Here is an 18,340-nt window from a genome sequence, read left to right as displayed (position 1 = left end):
CAGACCCCAAGGACTCTGAACATCAAAAATACCCCGAAGACCCAAATGACCCAATGGACCCCAAACACCCAAAATACCCCGAAGACCCAAAGACCCCAAAGACTGTCAAAGACAAATTGCCAATTTCAATTTTGCATTTTTTTACATTTTAAATTAAATTATATATTTATATTTTATATTTAATATAATATTAAAATACAGGGTCCGGCTGGGAGGTGTGACGATTTTCAGAAAACTCGTACACAGTTATTTTTAGTCTAATTTCAATTTTTTTTTTTTTAAAGACTACATATATAATGCCATTTAATACACTGTAACAGACATTTTAAAAATGTAATTCATGTTTGAATTGGGTACAACAATGCAAGTGGGGGGTCTAGCGCATGCGTGATGGCTGTTGGTTACTCGTTGTTAGGCGCCATTTCAGTAGCCATGGAGCTGTGGACGATTGAACATCGGGTCTTTGTTGTTGAGACGTTTATTCAAACGGGTAGTTCGGTGGTGCTTACACAGCGCAGATTTCGTACTCACTTCAATGTTGGTCGACATGGCGCCGTTCCGTCTCGAAATACAATATTGAAGTGGGTAAAAAACTTCAGGACAACTGGATCTGTGAGGCCGGGAGCAGCTCGGGGAGGTGATCGAACCGCTAGGACCCCGGAAAACATCGAAAGGGTTCGACAAGCTGTGGAGGCCAGCCCTCGTCGGTCAGCGGTATGGCACGCTCGCGCTCTACGGATGTCAGACAGATCAGTTCGTCGAATTTTGCACTTGGACCTTCATGATCACGCGTACAAAATCATGGTGGTTCAAGAACTGCAGCAGAATGATTTCGTACGGCGGTTTACGTTCGCAGAAAGAATGCTGGAACTGCTGAGGGATGTTGCTGTGCTGAGAAATGCTGCAACTTTTCCGCACGTCTGCAAGAATGGTTGGACAAGAACGGCCGCCATTTAGATGATGTCATTTTTCAAACATGAATTACATTTTTAAAATGTCTTTGTTACAGTGTATTACATGGCATTATATACTGAAACGCAAAAGAAACTTACCACCTTTGAAACCTTTAAATATCAACAATAACACTGCGTGTAGTAAATGTGTGAACTTATTTGTGAACAATAGTGTCCTCACTGTCAGACAAAACGGTCACGGATGGTCACTTGAACCTTCAATGGTCACTTCATAGCACTGCTGTTGCACAGCCGTTTTGACTGTCAGTGATTAGCCAAGGGGTACGGGATGATTTTAATGAGCTGCACGTGATGTCTTGATATTGGCTTTAAAAAGGCCAGTGCAAAATGGGCATTTCAATCAACATGCCACGATTGTCAAGGGATCAACGGCAGCGTGCCCTGGGCATGCTGCAAGGCGGACTGAGCTACCGTACAAACCAACAATTGCTAATTGAAACATTGGCATTTTATTGATGACATGTCAAGTTTTTGACCAAGATACACCATCTCATCAGTTTGTTCTACAGTACAGAACAGCACAGGGTGCAATGTCAGTCCCCTTTCAATGGCGTGTGTGACAGGTAGCTCAGTCCGCCTTGCAGCATGCCCAGGGCACGCTGCCGTTGATCCCTTGACAATCGTGGCATGTTGATTGAAATGCCCATTTTGCACTGGCCTTTTTAAAGCCAATATCAAGACATCACGTGCAGCTCATTAAAATCATCCCGTACCCCTTGGCTAATCACTGACAGTCAAAACGGCTGTTCAACAGCTGTGCTATGAAGTGACCATTGAAGGTTCAAGTGACCATCCGTGACCGTTTTGTCTGACAGTGAGGACACTATTGTCCACAAATAAGTTCACACATTTACTACACGCAGTGTTATTGTTGATATTTAAAGGTTTCAAAGGTGGTAAGTTTCTTTTGCGTTTCAGTATATATGTAGTCTTTAAAAAAAAAAAAAAATTGAAATTCGACTAAAAATAACTGTGTACGAGTTTTCTGAAAATCGTCACACCTCCCTGACGGATGTTTTATTTAATTTGAAATTTTAAAACAAATTTGTTAAAGACAAATCGGTGAAATTGCCAAAATCAAGTCTCTGCTCACCTTCACTCCTTCATTCCTCTTTTCTCCCGCCTCTGGAGCAAACTCCTTCACTCTCTTCAATCCCTCTCCTCCCTCCAGGTCTTTAAAACAGCTGTTCACCACCATCTCTCATCTTCCCCCATCCAAAACCTTGATATTTTCTATCCCCGTTAATTCACCCCAGATACCCTTTTTGAAATACCAACCAGCAGTTTTATATCCATGCAGTCCATGTGTTTTTATACAGTTTATATAGTTATTTATGTTTTTATATAGTCCATGTAAACAGTCGTCCATGTGTTTTATACCTATCCCACTCCTCCCCCCCCCCCCACCCCCGCTCCCATACCTCATCCACCCAAGCCCTCTCCCTCCCACAGATCTTCCGGTGTCCCTGTTCTTTGCCGTTGTACTGATGTGCTTCCCTCTCTCTCCCCATCTTGTCTCCCGCTCCCTTTATTGTATGTTTCGTGTGTCCGTTTGTTGTGCGATTAATGTTAGCTCTTACACGAGCCTCGATCTTGTATACAAAAAAAAAGACCCAAAATACCCCAAAGACCCAATGGACCCAAAAGACTGAAAAGACCCAAAGACCGAAAATTTTGGTAAGACCCGAAACACCCAAAATATCATGTAGACTGTTAAAGACACAAAAGACCATGAAGACCCAGAAGTCCCCAAGGACTCTCAAGACCCAAAAGACAGAAAAGTCCTTGTAGACCTAATGGACCCCAAACACCCAAAATACCCTGAGGACCCAAATGACCCCGAAGACTCTTAAATACCCCAAAGATCACAAAAACCCAAAAGACACTGAAGACCCCAGAATTCCCATAAAGACCACGAAGACCCAAAAGACTGAAAAGACCCCAAGCCCCTTAAAGACCCAAAATACCCCAAACACCCAAAATACCCTTAAATAACCAAAATACCATGAAGACACAAAATACCCCCAAGACCCTTAAAGACCACGAAGACCCAAAATACCCCAGAGACCCTTAAATATCCAGAAGACCCAAAAGACCCCAAAGACCCTTAAATATCCAGAAGACCACAAAGACCCCAAAGACCACAAGACCCTTAAAGACCCAAAAGACAACAAAAACGCAAGGAAGACACTGAAGACCCCAGAATTCCCATAAAGACCCCGAAGATCCAAAATACTGAAAAGACCACAAGACCCTTAAAGACCCAAAATACCCCAAAGACCCAAAATACACCAAATACCATTAAATATCCAAAAGACAATGCAGACACAAAAGACCCCCCCCCCCAAGACCCTTAAAGACCCAAAAGACTCTGAAGACCCCAGAGACCCTTAAATATCCAGAAGACCCAAAAGACCCCAAAATACCTCAAAGACCCAAATGACCCCAAAGACCCTTAAATATCCAGAAGACCCCAAAGACCCTTAAAGACCAAAAATACAACAAAAACCCCAAAAGGCCCTGAAGACCCAAAATTCCCCAAAGACCCATAAAGACACCGAAGACCCAAAACACTGAAAAGACCCCAAGACCCTTAAAGACCCAAAATACCACAAAGATCCTGAAGATCCAAAGACCCCAAATACCCAGAAGACCCTGAAGACGAAAAATACCCCAAAGACCCAAAAATACCACAAAGACACAAAATATCCCAAAGACCCTTAAAGACCCAGAAGACTGAAAAGACCCTGAAGACCCAAAACACCCAGAAGACCAAAATACACAAAGACTCAAAATACATCAAAGACCAAAAAGACAGAAAAGATCACGAAGACCCCAGATACCCAAAATAGCCCAAAGACCCTTAAAGACCCAAAACACCCAAAAGACGAAAAAAATTGAAAAGACCCAGAAGACCAAAAAGTCCCTGAAAACCCAAAATACCCCGAAGACCCTTAATGACCCCACAGAAACAAACAATCCAAAACACCAAAAAGACCCCAAAGACCCTTAAAGACCCAGTGGAACCCAAAGACCCAAATGACCCCAAAGACACAAAATACTCCAAACATCCAGATGACTGAAAAGACCCGAGGATCCCAAAGATCCAGAGGACCCAAAATATTCAAATGACCCAAAAGACTCAAAAGAAGAGCAATTATGTCTCTTACATTGGAATTGTAGATTGCACACCGAGTTGCTCGGCTTGATTGCAAGCTTGCAAGATTGCAAGCTCGGCTTGCACACCGAGCCTCAAGGTCAGTGTACGGAAGCGTTTTTTTTTTTAAATTACAATAAATACACGGCGTAAGGAGGTGAAATTCGCTGAACGTGACGTGCAAAGTGCGCAGAGTAAACCGAGTGTTCATTTACGTCTGTCGGATGTCAATCCAAAACACCAAAAAGACCCTTAAAGACCCTGAGTACCCCAAAGACCAAAATTACCCCAAAGACCCAAAATACCCAGATGATCGAAAAGACCCAAGGATCCCAAAGATCCAGAGGACCCAAAAGACTCAAATGACCCAAAATACCCCAAATACCCAGATGATCGAAAAGACCCAAGGACCCAAATGACCCAGAGGACACAAAATACCCAAAAGATCCCAATGATGCAAAAGAGCTTGAACACCCAAAAGTCCCAAATGAACCAGAGGACCCAAAAGACCCTGAGGACTCCGAAGACCCAAAAGAAGAGTAATTATGTATCTTGCATTGGAATTGTAGACGGTGGCTTGCAAACTGATCCTCAAGGTCGGAGTACGGAAGCGGTTTAAAAAAAATCACAATTAATACAAGGCACAGGGAGGTGACATTCACTGAACGTGACGTGCAAAGTGCACAGAGTAAACAAAGTACGTCTGGAAGATATCGAATAAATAAAGAAGATATAAGCACACCTGACACGAGGCCCAGGCTTCAGACTTTGGCATGCTCACGCGTCTGCACCGTCAAATAAACTGTTCCAACCAGTCATTTTTGACAGGCTTTATACTCGTTTTCTAATATAATTGTTGCACAGATCACGCTGAAGAAATTTCAAACTGATCGGACGAAGCATTGTCCCTGTCGAATTATGATGTCATAATTAAGGCACCAATGCAGGCTGAAACCCGAATCCTATCCAGGTTCCTCCTGATGACTCCATCTTTGCTCTTTACTTTTTTTGGTTCCTTCTGATGACTCCAATGCAGTATTTCGTTTTCCGTTTCATTACGATTGTACTATATCCTGATGCTGTGTGGATTCTGCTTCCCCGCTGATGGACCTCTGGTAGCTTGTAACTGTTGCTGTGTTTTTGCCCGAGGAAGAAATGCTGAAATCTAGCTATCTATCTGGGTTCTTCCCAACATCTTTCTAGGGCTAGGAGTTAGGGCAAGGAGTTAAGGGAAGAAGCGAGGGCTAGGAGTTAGGGCTAGGGGTTAGGGCTAGGAGTTAAGGGAAGGAGCTAGGGCTAGGAGGGATCTTTGTTCCTTTCACATTTCTTTTTACTTTTTCATAATTCTCTTTTTTCTCTCTTCTAATTCTAATTCTAATCTAATCTCTTCTAATCTCTAACTTCTAATCTCTAATTCTCTCTTCATAATTCTCATTCTAATTCTTGCTTTTTCTTTATTTCTATTCCTTTATCTATCTGTCTTCAGGGAAGTGAAATCTTGCAGAATTTTTTTTTCTGGAAGGCTCACTTGGCTGCGCTTGGATGGGTTTGAGGGTAGAGGGTCCTAGCGCTGAAACCCGAATCCTATTCAGGTTCCTCCTGATAACTCCATCTTTGCTACTTTTTTGGTTCCTTCTGATGACTCCAAAGCAGCATTTGGTTTTCTGTTTCATTATAATGAGCCACGTTTTAATTTTTTCCATGGAGCAGTTTTGGTGATATAGAGGTGCAACTTTTTTCGTTTTTTTCCAAGCTGGAGACTGTACCACGTGACCTATGACTTCATCATTTATCAATAAAATATTACACAGGAGGCACTCCGATGGTGAAAATTGTGTCCTTCAGACAAGAGAAAAAAAATAATACTGATCGAATGAAGCGGTACACTTGTCGAATGATGACATCATAACGAAGGCACCGATGATACAATCGTTAACATATCTCATTCCGGATGAGGAATACGTGACAATGCGCCACGTTTCAATTTTTTACATGGAGCGGTTTCAGAGATAGAGAGGTGCAACATTTTTCAGTTTTTCCAAGATGACGCCTGTACCATGTGATCTTTGGCATCATCATTATCATGAAACAAAATTATACAAGAGGCGCTCCTATGGTGAAAATTTTGTGTCCAACAGTCTAACAGTTGCGGAAAGAAAGCTTGGGAGTTTGGTGCTCTATCCATTAGGCCATTGGGCCAGCACATGAGATTTGTTTAATAATATATTGAAGTTATTTATAAAGTGTGTATAGTGTATATTTATAAAGCAAAAACTATTGAACTTAGGTGGAATTTGTTTCGAAAGCCATTAACTAGACCCATTGGCTGACGTATATTCCAAGTTTCAGCTAGTTTCAATGTGCAGCCCTTGAGATATGAGTGCCAACACATTTTGGGTGGACAGACGGATGGACAGACGGACAGACACCAACGTGATTGAGGTTTTTCTAAATATAACTCAAGAATGCATAAACGGACGTTGCTGAAATTTGGAAAATATTACCTCCATGTACAAAGCATTTACTTCTTAAATTTGCAGCCAATTTCGTCCAGTAGAAGCCGAGAAACGTATTTTCTGTCCCCATGTAAAAGCTGCATACAGAGAAACGTTTTCTTATCTAAAGGGATGGGTGCTTTGCGCTTCCTTTGATAACAATTTTGCTACAAAACAAACTTGACATTTCGCCAAAGCCTCCGGATCTCGATGAGAAATATTCCTGGCAGATTATTTGTAAATTTGAAAAATATATTACTTTCACATACATGATCACCCTGAAGCCTGGTGTTGGCTTAGCGGTTAGGGTGAGGCTTGGGATCCTAGGATCCTGGGTTCAAATCCCGGTCGATCGCTGAATTAACGCCAAGTGGGTTGACTCAGCCCATCATCCTTCCAAGGTCGGCAAATTGGGTACCAGTTCACTGGTAATTCCCTGTGTGTCGCAAAAGGCGACTAACAGGGTTGGCGGCAGGAAGGGCATCCGGCCATAAAATATTGCTTCAAAAAGGGGACCAGGGTGCCCAAAAAAGGCCAACCCCTGCTCTGCGGGGAAAAATGGCCTCTAAAAGCGGGTCATTCATATGATCATCCTGTCATTTCACCATTCACTATTGTCTGTTTATTGGGAATAAAAAGGTGTTTTGATACATGTTTAACCGATCGGAATCTTCAAAATCAGCTCAGTTATATTCACTCACCGGCAATTCAAATCATCCGTTTCATTAAAAGAGTACAAGGAAGGTTGTTATAGATCAAGAACAAGGCATCACAGGATTTGTGCGAGTTGATGATGTACGCCTTCAAACATTCGTCGGTTCAAAAGTTGCAAACATGAAATTAGTCACTTAATTAGCGTGACACTGGGAATACAAAAAAACATTGTTCAGGAAGATTCTTTACTGCTTTCTTATATAATAAACTACATTATGATGTAGAAAATGAACTCATATTATTTTTGAAAAGCGCGAAATGGCAAAAATTTAATGCAAACCGTTTGGACCAGAGAAACGACCTTTAATGTGGATGGAGATGGGGATGGACAGGAATGAATAACAGGAAGACAAAAAAAAAATCGAATTGGAAATCGATTTGTAGCTTTGAAGACAAAGAAGCAAATAAGAAGGAAGAAATAAACACGTCCAACATTCCAAAATTCAGTGCAGGCTTTAAGAGCAGAGGAAACGTTCACATCAAGTGGTTGTTAAACTATTATGTTCCGCCCCCTTATCTTTGAAGTGGCGTTCACATCACATGGTTGTTAAACTATTGTGCTCCACCCCTCGTCTCTCAGAGGTAGCTTTCAAATCACGTGGTCCTTCACCTATTCTGCTCCTCCCCCTCACCTCTCAAAATTTCCTGTAACACAGCCGGAGCAAACGACTAATGTGTGCATAGACCCTCGTCCTTTTAAACGGCAACCATTTCAGACATTTTCACCGGATGTTTTGAGTATCGCCCAATGAAAGCCGAACGAATAAACAATCACAGCTTTCACCGTTGAAACGTGAAAGTCGAACCAATTTGATACATATCGTTTTGGCTGTCTGTCCTTCAGCAGCATACACCAAGACAGCGCCATTTACTTCAATCTTGAACGTCAAAATAATCAACAGGCTCGGCTGCCTTTTCACCAGCACCCAAGGCCCTGAAAAGGAGACATGGTCAAAATATTAAGGAATGTTTGAACACAATCGAGCCTGAAAGTGCTTCAGATCTCGATAGCACGTGCAAATGCAGCGCTTGCGCAAATCGTTAGACTACAAAGCGTAAAGAAAGTAAAATAAAAGATATAAAGAAACGTGCAAGCGGGGAGATCAACCATGGAGAATAGAAAGAAAAAAAAATGAAGAGTTTATTTAAATAAGGATTACTTTTCATTTTTGAATATACCATCAGGTGTACATCGTGTGTGCAAAAACGCTCGCATTCTTGATCATGCCCACAGCCCGTTCATCTCCCCTCACTCGCCTTATAATTATATTCTTAAGTTGCTTGTAATATCTCTCGCATAACCTGAGTATGGGCGATCGGAGGTTCGATTCCGACCAAGTCATACGAAAGACATGTATAAGGGCACTTGCTGCTACCTTGCTCGACACTTAGCATTTAGAGGACAAAGCACGGGCAAACCCGATGGGGTGGCATCCCTTGCAGATACAACCTTTAAAATGGCCCAACTGTCTATGGGCACCGAGATGGTGCAAAGGTGCTTCTGTCACTCAGTGTGTTGTGGGAAGTCATTGCCCCAAAGGTGGGCAGCTGTGTTTGTCTGGTGACGTCCTAAGTCGTCTGGTGACGCCCTATGTCGTCTGGTGACGCCCTATGTCGTCTGGTGACGCCCTATGTCGTCTGGTGACGCCCTATGTCGTCTGGTGACGCCCTATGTCGTCTGGTGACGCCCTATGTCGTCTGGTGACGCCCTATGTCGTCTGGTGACGTCTGGTAACGTCCTATATCGTCTGGTGACGTCTGGTGACGTCCTATGCCGTCTGGTGCCAGAGTGACCATCAGGTTATTGGTCACCTCTCTTACCAAGGCCCTTCTCCCCCGATTGCTCAGTTTGGCCAGGCGGCCAGCTCTAGGAAGAGTCTTGGTTGTTCCAAACTTCTTCCATTTAAGAATGATGGAGGCCACTGTGCTCTTGGGAACGTTCAATGCAGCAGAGATTTTTTTGTAGGCTTCCCCAGATCTGTGCCTCGACACAATCCTGTCTCTGAGCTCTGCAGGCAGTTCCTTCGACCTCATGGCTTGGTTTTTGCTCTGATTTGCATTGTCAGCTGTGAGACCTCATATAGACAGGTGTGTGCCTTTCCAAATCATGTCCAATCAATTGAATTTACCACAGATGGACTCCAATCAAGGTGTAGAAACATCTCAAAGATGATCAAGAGAAATGGGAGGCACCTGAGCTAAATTTCAAGTGGCATAGCAAAGGGTATGAATACTTATGTCAATGTGATATTTCAGTTTTTTCTTTTTAATAAATTTGAAAAACTTTCTAAAATCCTGTTTTCTCTTTGTCATTATGGGGTATTGAGTGTAGATTGATGAGGGAAAAAATGAATTTAAACGATTTCAGCATAAGGCTGCAACATAACAAAATGTGAAAAAAGTGAAGGGGTTTGAATACTTTCTGAATGCACTGTAATTCACCGACACGGTAAACCGACTCTGGGCCCAAGTTAAGGGTTTCAGACAGCGTACGTGGTCTCTCGGGACACATCACTCTCAGAGTTTTCCGGAGGTGACATCCATAACGATATAATAAAGGATAAGTAATAAAACAAAATATAATAAAATAATGACAAGAACAATAACAGGTGCATTTATTCCTCTGTTTATTTGGTGGTAGAGTGGGATAGTAGTCGTGGTCTCAGAAGAGACTTACGTGTTGCTGCAGTGTGGGATTGGAGGTGGTGGCTTTGGAGTCAGTTCCCGCTCAGTTAAGCAGGTGAGTGACATTGTCGAACAACAGGACTTGCCTCTGCAGGATGTGTGTGAAAAACACCATAAAACACCAAAACCTCAATTGCAAATTGTAAAATAAAAATCAATCTACATTGTTAAAACAATTCACAAAAAGAATAAATCACTGTAAACAGTTGTACAAAGCAATATGCATGTGCATAGTTTGTTTCTTTCATGAATGAACCAACAAAACAAACCACCAACTTCAACGTGAAACTGCTTGGAACAGAATACATCATAAAAAGTGCGGAGCATTAATTAAGCCTCCCTTTTTGGAGAGGGGAAGCCGGGAAGGCCTATAATGTGGGGTTTGTTTCTATAATTAGTACCCACAATTTTTAATGGTACCTCAGATTTTCTTAGACCCATTGGAGTACTTTACCACAATTTAAAAAAAAACCTTTTACACTCAATTTCGGAGCTGCATCCCAGAGCTGTCTGAGACTTTCAGAATGAAATTTTGCATCAATAATGGAAATATCAACTATGCAGGGTTGACGTATTTTTTACGGTCATGACCTAATTCTAGATATTTTAACATTTTTCACGATAACTCAATTAAAGTTTGTCCGATATGAATGGACTTGCCCTCCCGAGATAGCCGAGAGCAAGCCACACTTAAGCTTAATTTACATCACACCCCTCTGGGTTAAACGTCAAGGTCAAAAGGTGGTCTGAAAAAAAAGAACGTGTTTTTTGTCATCGCCCAAGTTTGCCAATGTGGAATCCCAAAGACCGCTTGGCCTTCCAAGATGTTCTTGCATCATAGTAGTGTAGCTGCACTGTAGTTGTGCACCTGATATTTGATCCTTGTGCTTGACCTACTTCTTTTGGATTGTGACCCAAGTAACAGAAACACACATTTTTGATTATAACCTCAATAATGTTTCTCGGATTTTCATGATGTTGAGTTATATGGATAGAATGTAGATGGGAAAACATTTTCTTTATTTACACTCTATCATCAAATGTTGAAGGTCTAGGTCATTAGGTGGTCCGAAAGAAAATATAGCCATCATTGGTTCACAAGCCAAGGTTAAGACACGGGCGATCACCAAGGTTAAGCCTCCCCGGTTTACATCCCTCCCCCAGTCATAGTTTAGCATTCGCCACTTCCGCATTGTTTGTTTGCTTTTGGCCCCCCCACCTGTGCGTAGCACGGTTACCTCGCTACTATATAAGGGAAAGTGGCCTTAACAGGGAGATGAAGGGTGGAAGAAAAGCCAGTCACTAGTTGTTTTCTTGTGTACTATGCTGTTTCAGAGTGCTGCGGTTATCGCTTGTGCTTTATCCACTTACATTAAACACACGGTTGGACTCCATGCACCTGCAGGTTGGACATCGATCTATTATAAAACCATAGCGTTTTGTGGCACACATTCTTTATGAACACAGCACACAAATATCATGGGGTATCAAAGATAATTGCTGGAATTTTTCTATTCACTCAACAGTATATTTCGGATGAGAGGAATCAAACCACAAAGCACAGTGAATGCCCCTCACTGCTCTCTTGCTTATACTGCACGGGCGATGGTCTTTGACATAGGCTAATCCAATAGTCAACTCCGATCATGCTCATGCCAACTTGCATTTTCATTAATTAAGAATACAAATTTAACAGAACAAATTTGAACAAAATTAATTTCTTACTTTAAAAAACAATCAATGTCAGAATAAATCTTGCACCGATAAAATATTCAAGGTAAACTCACCCGATAAAATTCATAGAGAGCTTGGTCAGAATATTTTCAGAAAAATCTTTGGAGAACCCATCACCAGGTTGTAACTCCATCACAGTTTTAATGAATAAAAACTTAAATACAATGCTTTTGAATATGAATTTGCAAAGTAATAGCTATCAATTTTCAAATATGCCCTTTAAAGTGAAACAAAAGTTAAATCTCAAAAAAAAGAAAGGAGAAAATAATTTTCTGATTATAATTTTTTTCACTTTACCTCATTATATGGAAATAAAATGCATTATTAGGCAGCAAATGCAACTTTAGATGAATTTGCTCATAATTAATGTGGAAGCAGCCATGTCAAGCCTTTGTGAGTCCACACATGACAATGGAACGTGCATGTGATGTCGCATGTGCATTTTGGACAATCACAGACAAGACATAGCTGCCTGTGAAGAGATTCTGTTAAACAAACCGGAATTGCAAATAAGAACCAACAGAGAGCGCAATACCCACTTTATGGCAGTGACAGTGACGCTGCGCTTTGGTTCGCTATCAAAACTCAAACTCTCAAGGCCGTAAGCTTCGGCTAGTTCGTGCACAATGCGCCGGTGTTCTCTGCTCATGTATGGGAAGTTATAGCTTCGCCGCAACATCTTTCCCTGGTGGAGACAGGAGGAATTCTAGAATGGCACAAAGATCATCATAATGGCATCAAGACCTCAGATTCTGCCCAATCCCCAAGTAAAAGAAACGAAGAAAACCTTGTTTGTGTTCTCGACCAGAGTTCTAATTTCATCTTCAACTCCACGGATAAACTTTAAATCCTTCCTGGAAAATGGGGGAAAAAAACAAGGGAAGAACACTTTAGAGCAAAGAGCAGAGGACAAGCTTTCTTCAGATGAAAATAATATAACAACTCCTATTTGCTCTCATAATTATTGGCCATTTATAACACCATTGTTATATGGTTATTAGTTCAAGCCCCAACATCTCAGTAGTACTGTTGTCAAGGACATGGGTTCTAATAATGTTTTAAAGGTTAAAGAAAGGCGGTACTGTACTGACAGCAGTTCAAGCCACGCTAATGTTTTGGTATTTTTTTAACATATCAGTACATAGAATTAGTAAGACAATATTAAAAAGTATTTTAATATACTGTATTTATATATGAGCCATACTCTTTTGGTGTATGTTCTGGACTATTGTGTGGACCTCATTCATACAACTTGTTGAACACCATTCATATTATAAGCAGCATCAATATAATATATGCTTATTTGTCCGTGTGTGTGTGTGTGTGTGTGTGTGTGTGTGTGTGTGTGTGTGTGTGTGTGTGTGTGTGTGTGTGTGTGTGTGTGTGTGTGTGTGTGTGTGTGTGTAACATTCTGTTCCACCCATTAGTTGGACATCTGGCCTGACTCCACCCACAATTTCAAACTGAAAAGAAATCACATGGTCACCATGTTGGTGCTTACTACCATGTTAAACCAAAGACAGCTGTCATACTCAGCTGTCATACTCAGACAGCTGTCAGGCTGGAGTTCCCCAAGGTAGTGTTCTGGGCTCTGTGCTTTTTCTGGTCTTTATCAATGATCTCTCCGACTCTCTGGAAAATCCTCTCTATCTCTTTGCTGATGACTCCACTCTCTGCCGCTCCATTCCTCTTCCCTCAGATCGGCAGTCTGCAGCCTCCTCACTCTCGGCAGACCTGGACAAAATCACAGACTGGTCAACCAAGTGGAACATGTCTTTCAATCCTGACAAATCTCACACTCTAACTATGTCTCTCCTAAAAGATCGACTGGACAACCCTCCTCATCTACTTTCTCAACAATCCTCTCCAATAAGGTCTGTCGCTCAAGCTTTTGGGTCTCACTATCTGCCATGAGCTTTCTTGGGAAAACCACATTTCCAAGCTGGCCTCCAAAGCCAGTCGCCGACTGGGCATCCTCCGTCATGCGAAGTCCTTCCTCGGCACACCTGAGCTCCTCACCACATACAAGGCTTTCATCCGCAGCTCAATGGAATACTGTTCTCCCCTATGGGCCGGTGCACCTGCCTCACACCTAGCTCGGCTTCACGCTGTTGAAACCAAAGCTTTCAGAATCATTGGAATCTCCCGCGATAAAGCTATCTCCGAGGGCCTTTCACTCACTCACCGCAGGCAGGTAGGTGGTCTTTCTGTCTTCTACCGACTCCTATCCGGCCTTGCTCCCCCAGCTCTCTCTGTGCTTTGTCCCCCAAATATTCCTTCAGGTCGCACAAGATCTGCCAGCAACCCTCTGATGGTTAAACTGCCAAAATCTCGGCTCTCTGCTCACCTTCACTCTTTCATTCCTCTTTTCTCCCGCCTCTGGAACAAACTCCCACACTCCCTTCAAGCCCACTCCTCCCTCCAGGTCTTTAAAACAGCTGTTCACCACCATCTCTTATCTACCCCCATCCAAAACCTTGATCTTTTCTACCCCCGCTAATTCACCCCAGATCCACCTTGTTTGAAATTCCAACTTCTTTCCTGGAAGTCCTGGCAGTGTCCATATGTTTTATACCTCTCCCACACCCCCTTCCCAAGCCTCCCCCCCCCAAAGCCCTCTCGATGTCTCTCGGTCCCTGCTCTCAAATGTTGTGTTTGTGTCCTTCCCCCTCTCTCTCCCCATCTTGTCTACCGCTCCCCATGTTATATGTTTTATGTATCGGTTTGTCTTTCTGTGTGATTAATGTCAGAAATCCATGCAGGAGAGCGACCTCACAAATGTTCGATATGTGATAAAGGTTTCTCTCAAAAATGCCATTTGAAATTACATTTGAGGATCCATACACGAGAGCGACCTTACAATGCTCGATATGTGATAAAGGTTTCTCTCACAAAGTCTTGCGTGAGATTCATTAAGGATCCATAGTTGGTGCAAACGAGGAAGGACAAGCTGACCCCTCATTTCTGCCACAATCGATCAGTGGTCTTGCAGGGGAAGCGAGAACTTCTCCAGCAAAACTATCAACGCAAAATCGCTTGGTTTGGGGAGGAGAGATTAGCAGCAGCTGTGGGAAAAGTCAAGGCCGCAGCGACTGATTTCATTTCTTTGATTTTCTTTTCTTCGATGGTGACTTCCGGTTCCTCGGGCGAGTGAGGCGTGCTTCGAGCTCTCCACGGCATCGAAGTTTGAGTGTTTTCCCATTCTTGTCTTTGTCAAATTTCCACTGGTTATTTTGCTGTGTACGTGTTATTGTGTGTTTCTAGTTGGTGTTGGTTTGTGGTTCGTGCAAACTTGTGTGTAGTTAATCGTTTTCTGAGTCGTACCTCGTGCGCGGCCTGGTGACTTGGGGCTTCCCTCCCCCCGTCGGTGTTTTGTCGGTTTGGGTTATTTCCTTCGCTGTATTGCTTGTTTCTTTTATTTTGTTTTCTCCCCCTCACCTCACCTCCCTAGACAAATAATTATATATTGATTCTTTCTCTCCTCCCGGACACGTGCTTGTTCGCTCTCCTCCTCGTTTCGGCTTGTGCCCCGCCCCCTGTATCTCGTTTTCTTCCACCTCTGCTCCTTCTTTCTCAAATCCACGTTCTCGCTTGGAGACTTTTCCCGGATTGTTTTTTCATCGTTCTGTTTGGATATTGTTGGAATATGTTTAAACCGCAGCCGTGATGCTGACGCCCCCCCCCCCCCCCCCAGAATTTACATGTTTTAAACGTTTCCCAGTGTGTACCCTGGTCAGAATAGGTACATCCCTGCGTGTCGTAAGAGACGACTAAGAGGGTTGGCGTCAGGAAGGGCATCCGGCCATAAAAACATTGCCTCAAAAAGAGAACCATGACAATCACAAGTACATATGGGCAGGGTGCAGCCCGAAGTGGAGATCGGTTTCTGAGGTTTGGGACATGGAATGTAGGGACAATGACAGGGAGATCAGGAGAAGTGGTGGAAGTATTGGTCAGAAGAAGAGTGGACATATGTTGTGTGCAAGAGACGAGATGGAAGGGAAGTGGTGTGAGAATGGTGAAGGGAAGGCAGGGACAGAAATACAAGTTTGTGTGGCAAGGGTGCCCGGAGGGCGTGAATGGTGTTGGTGTCCTGTTTTCTGAGGAGTTTGTAGACAGTGTGGTGAGTGTGACTAGAGTGAGTGATAGGTTGATGATGGTGAAAATGATGATTGGAAAGCTCTTGGTGAACGTCATCTCGGGATATGCTCCGCAGGTTGGTCGAAGCGATGAAGAGAAGGACAAGTTCTGGTGTGCGATAGAGAAGCTGATGGAAAACGTGAAAGATGAGGAAGTTGTGTGGTGGGAGGAGACCTGAATGGACATGTGGGAAGGAGTATGGATGGTTTTGAGGGAGTTCATGGGGGTTACGGATATGGTGTGAGAAATGGAGAAGGTGAAAGGATTTTGGAGTTTGCTGATGGAGCTGATTTGTTGATTTGTAACACTCAGTTCCAGAAAGAGGACAATAAGCTTGTTACATACACGTCAGGTGGGTCGACGACAACCGTTGACTACCTGATGGTGCGTCGGCGAGATAGGGGGCACCTCCGGGACACAAAGGTGATCCCGGGGGAGGAGGCTGTTTCACAGCACCACTTGGTTGTCTGCGACATAAGGGTGAAAGGTGCGAGGAGAGCTCGGCGGGTGAAGTACCAACCGAGAATGAAGGTGTGGAGGTTGAAAGAGGTGACAGTAAGGGAGGCATTAAAAGAGAGGCTGAGTAGGGTAGAGGATGATGTGGTTGAGCTTGAAAGTGGTTGGATGTCAATGAAAGCTAGTCTGTTGGGAGCCGTTGGTGAGGTATGTGGATGGACAAAAGGACCACCGAGGCACTCGGAAACATGGTGGTGGGATGTTGAGGTTGGAAAGAAGATTGACGAGAAGAGGAAGAAGTTCAAAGAGTGGCAGAAGGCGAAGGGTACGGGAGCAGAAACAGCAGAGCATGAAAGTTATAAGGCAGCCAGGAAGGCTGCAAAGAAAGAGGTAGCAAAGGCGCAGGAGGCATGTAGGAAAATGTTCGGAGAACGCTTGGATTCGGAAGAGGGTCAGAAAGCAGTATTCAGGATTGCAAAGCAGATAGCGAAAGAGAGGTGTGATGTGATGGGGGTGAGTTGCTTGAAGGATGAAGTGGGACAAATCGTTGTCGACCCAGATGGAATTAAAGGAAGATGGAAAAGATATATGGAAATGCTGTTGAATACAGAGAATGAATGGGATGGCAACATAGAGAGTAACCCAGTTTTAGGACCGGCAGAGAAGATAACTGAGAAGGAAGTTGAGGAAGCGATAAAAGCAATGAAGAGTGGAAAAGCGGGAGGGCCGACGGGAGTTGTGGGAGATATGTTGAAGGCAGCAGGAAGTTGGGGTGTGAAGAGAATGACACAGATCTGTAATCTGGTGGTGAAAGAAGGCCGCATTCCAGTGGATTGGGAACTGAGTACCCTCGTCCCTCTATACAAGGGGAAAGGTGACCCTCTGGAGTGTGGCTCGTACCGAGCGATAAAGTTATTGGAGCATGGAATGAAGGTATTGGAAAGGGTGTTGGAGAGGAGGATAAGGAAGAAAGTGAAGATCGACGAAATGCAGTTTGGATTTATGCCAGGAAGAGGAACGACAGATGCGCTTTTCATTGTGAGGCAGTTGCAGGAGAAGTACATGGATAAGAGGAAGAAGTTGTTTTTTGGGTTTGTTGATCTGGAGAAAGCATTCGATAGGGTTCCACGCAAAGTATTGACATGGGCATTGAGGAAGTTAGGAGTGGAGGAATGGTTGATCAGAGTAGTGATGGCAATGTACAAAAGAGCACGCACAGCTGTAAGGACGAAGGACGGGAACAGTGGTGAGTTTGAGGTGAAGGTGGGAGTGCATCAGGGGTCGGTACTAAGTCCACTACTATTTGTAGCTGTGATGGAGGTGCTGGCTCAGACCGTAAAGGAGGGTTTACCGTGGGAGTTGTTGTATGCAGATGATCTGGTGTTGATTACGGAAAGTATGGATGGACAGAAGGAAAAGATGAACAAGTGGAAGGAATGTATGGAGACAAAAGGTCTGAAGGTGAATATCGGAAAGACAAAGGTGATGGCAAGTGGTAAAGCATGTGGTGAGGTGGAATGAACTGGGAAGTGGCCATGTGCTGTGTGCAGGAAGGGTGTCGGAGTGAACTCCATTCAATGTACAATGTGTGCTGAGTGGGTTCATCAAAAATGTAGTGGTCTGAGAGGGTCATTAACCAGTGTGGTAGCTACATTCAAATGTAAGGTGTGCACAGAGGGAGCTGCAGATGGAGGAAATGTTGAGTTGGATCTTGGAGACGGCGTGAAGCTGGAAGGTGTGAAAACATTTTGCTACCTCGGAGACATGCTGAATGGAGAAGGTGGATCAGACTCGGCAACGGTTGCTCGAGTGAGATGTGCATGGAAGAAGTTTCGGGAACTGAGTGGCGTGCTGATGAGGAGGAGAGTGTCGCTGAAGCTGAAGGGAAAGGTGTATGCTGCATGTGTGAGAAGTGTTATGATTTATGGGAGCGAGACATGGGTAATGAACGTAGAGCAGCAACGAAGGCTGGAAAGGGTGGAAAT

The 18,340-nt window shown here is 43.5% G+C and overlaps 1 protein-coding gene across 2 annotated transcripts in view; it reads right to left on the bottom strand.

The window, feature by feature from the left end:
* Positions 1-7,225: 7,225 nt before the first annotated feature.
* Positions 7,226-18,340, bottom strand: part of LOC137429612 (transcriptional repressor NF-X1) — a 79,951-nt gene continuing 68,836 nt past the window's right edge. For both annotated transcript variants that reach the window (XM_068119671.2, XM_068119672.2), the window contains exons 21-24: positions 12,547-12,613; positions 12,299-12,444; positions 10,018-10,113; positions 7,226-8,274 (exon numbers count right to left, since the gene is read on the bottom strand). In XM_068119671.2, the coding sequence (XP_067975772.2) occupies positions 8,214-8,274; positions 10,018-10,113; positions 12,299-12,444; positions 12,547-12,613 (370 nt within the window). In that variant the 3' untranslated portion in view covers positions 7,226-8,213. The remainder of the gene's footprint in view (positions 8,275-10,017; positions 10,114-12,298; positions 12,445-12,546; positions 12,614-18,340) is intronic.

Source organism: Myxine glutinosa, chromosome 6 (assembly GCF_964187855.1).
Source record: "Myxine glutinosa chromosome 6, kmMyxGlut1.1, whole genome shotgun sequence".
In the NCBI taxonomy this organism is placed as follows: domain Eukaryota; kingdom Metazoa; phylum Chordata; class Myxini; order Myxiniformes; family Myxinidae; genus Myxine; species Myxine glutinosa.
This window is presented reverse-complemented; position numbering and strand designations above follow the sequence as displayed.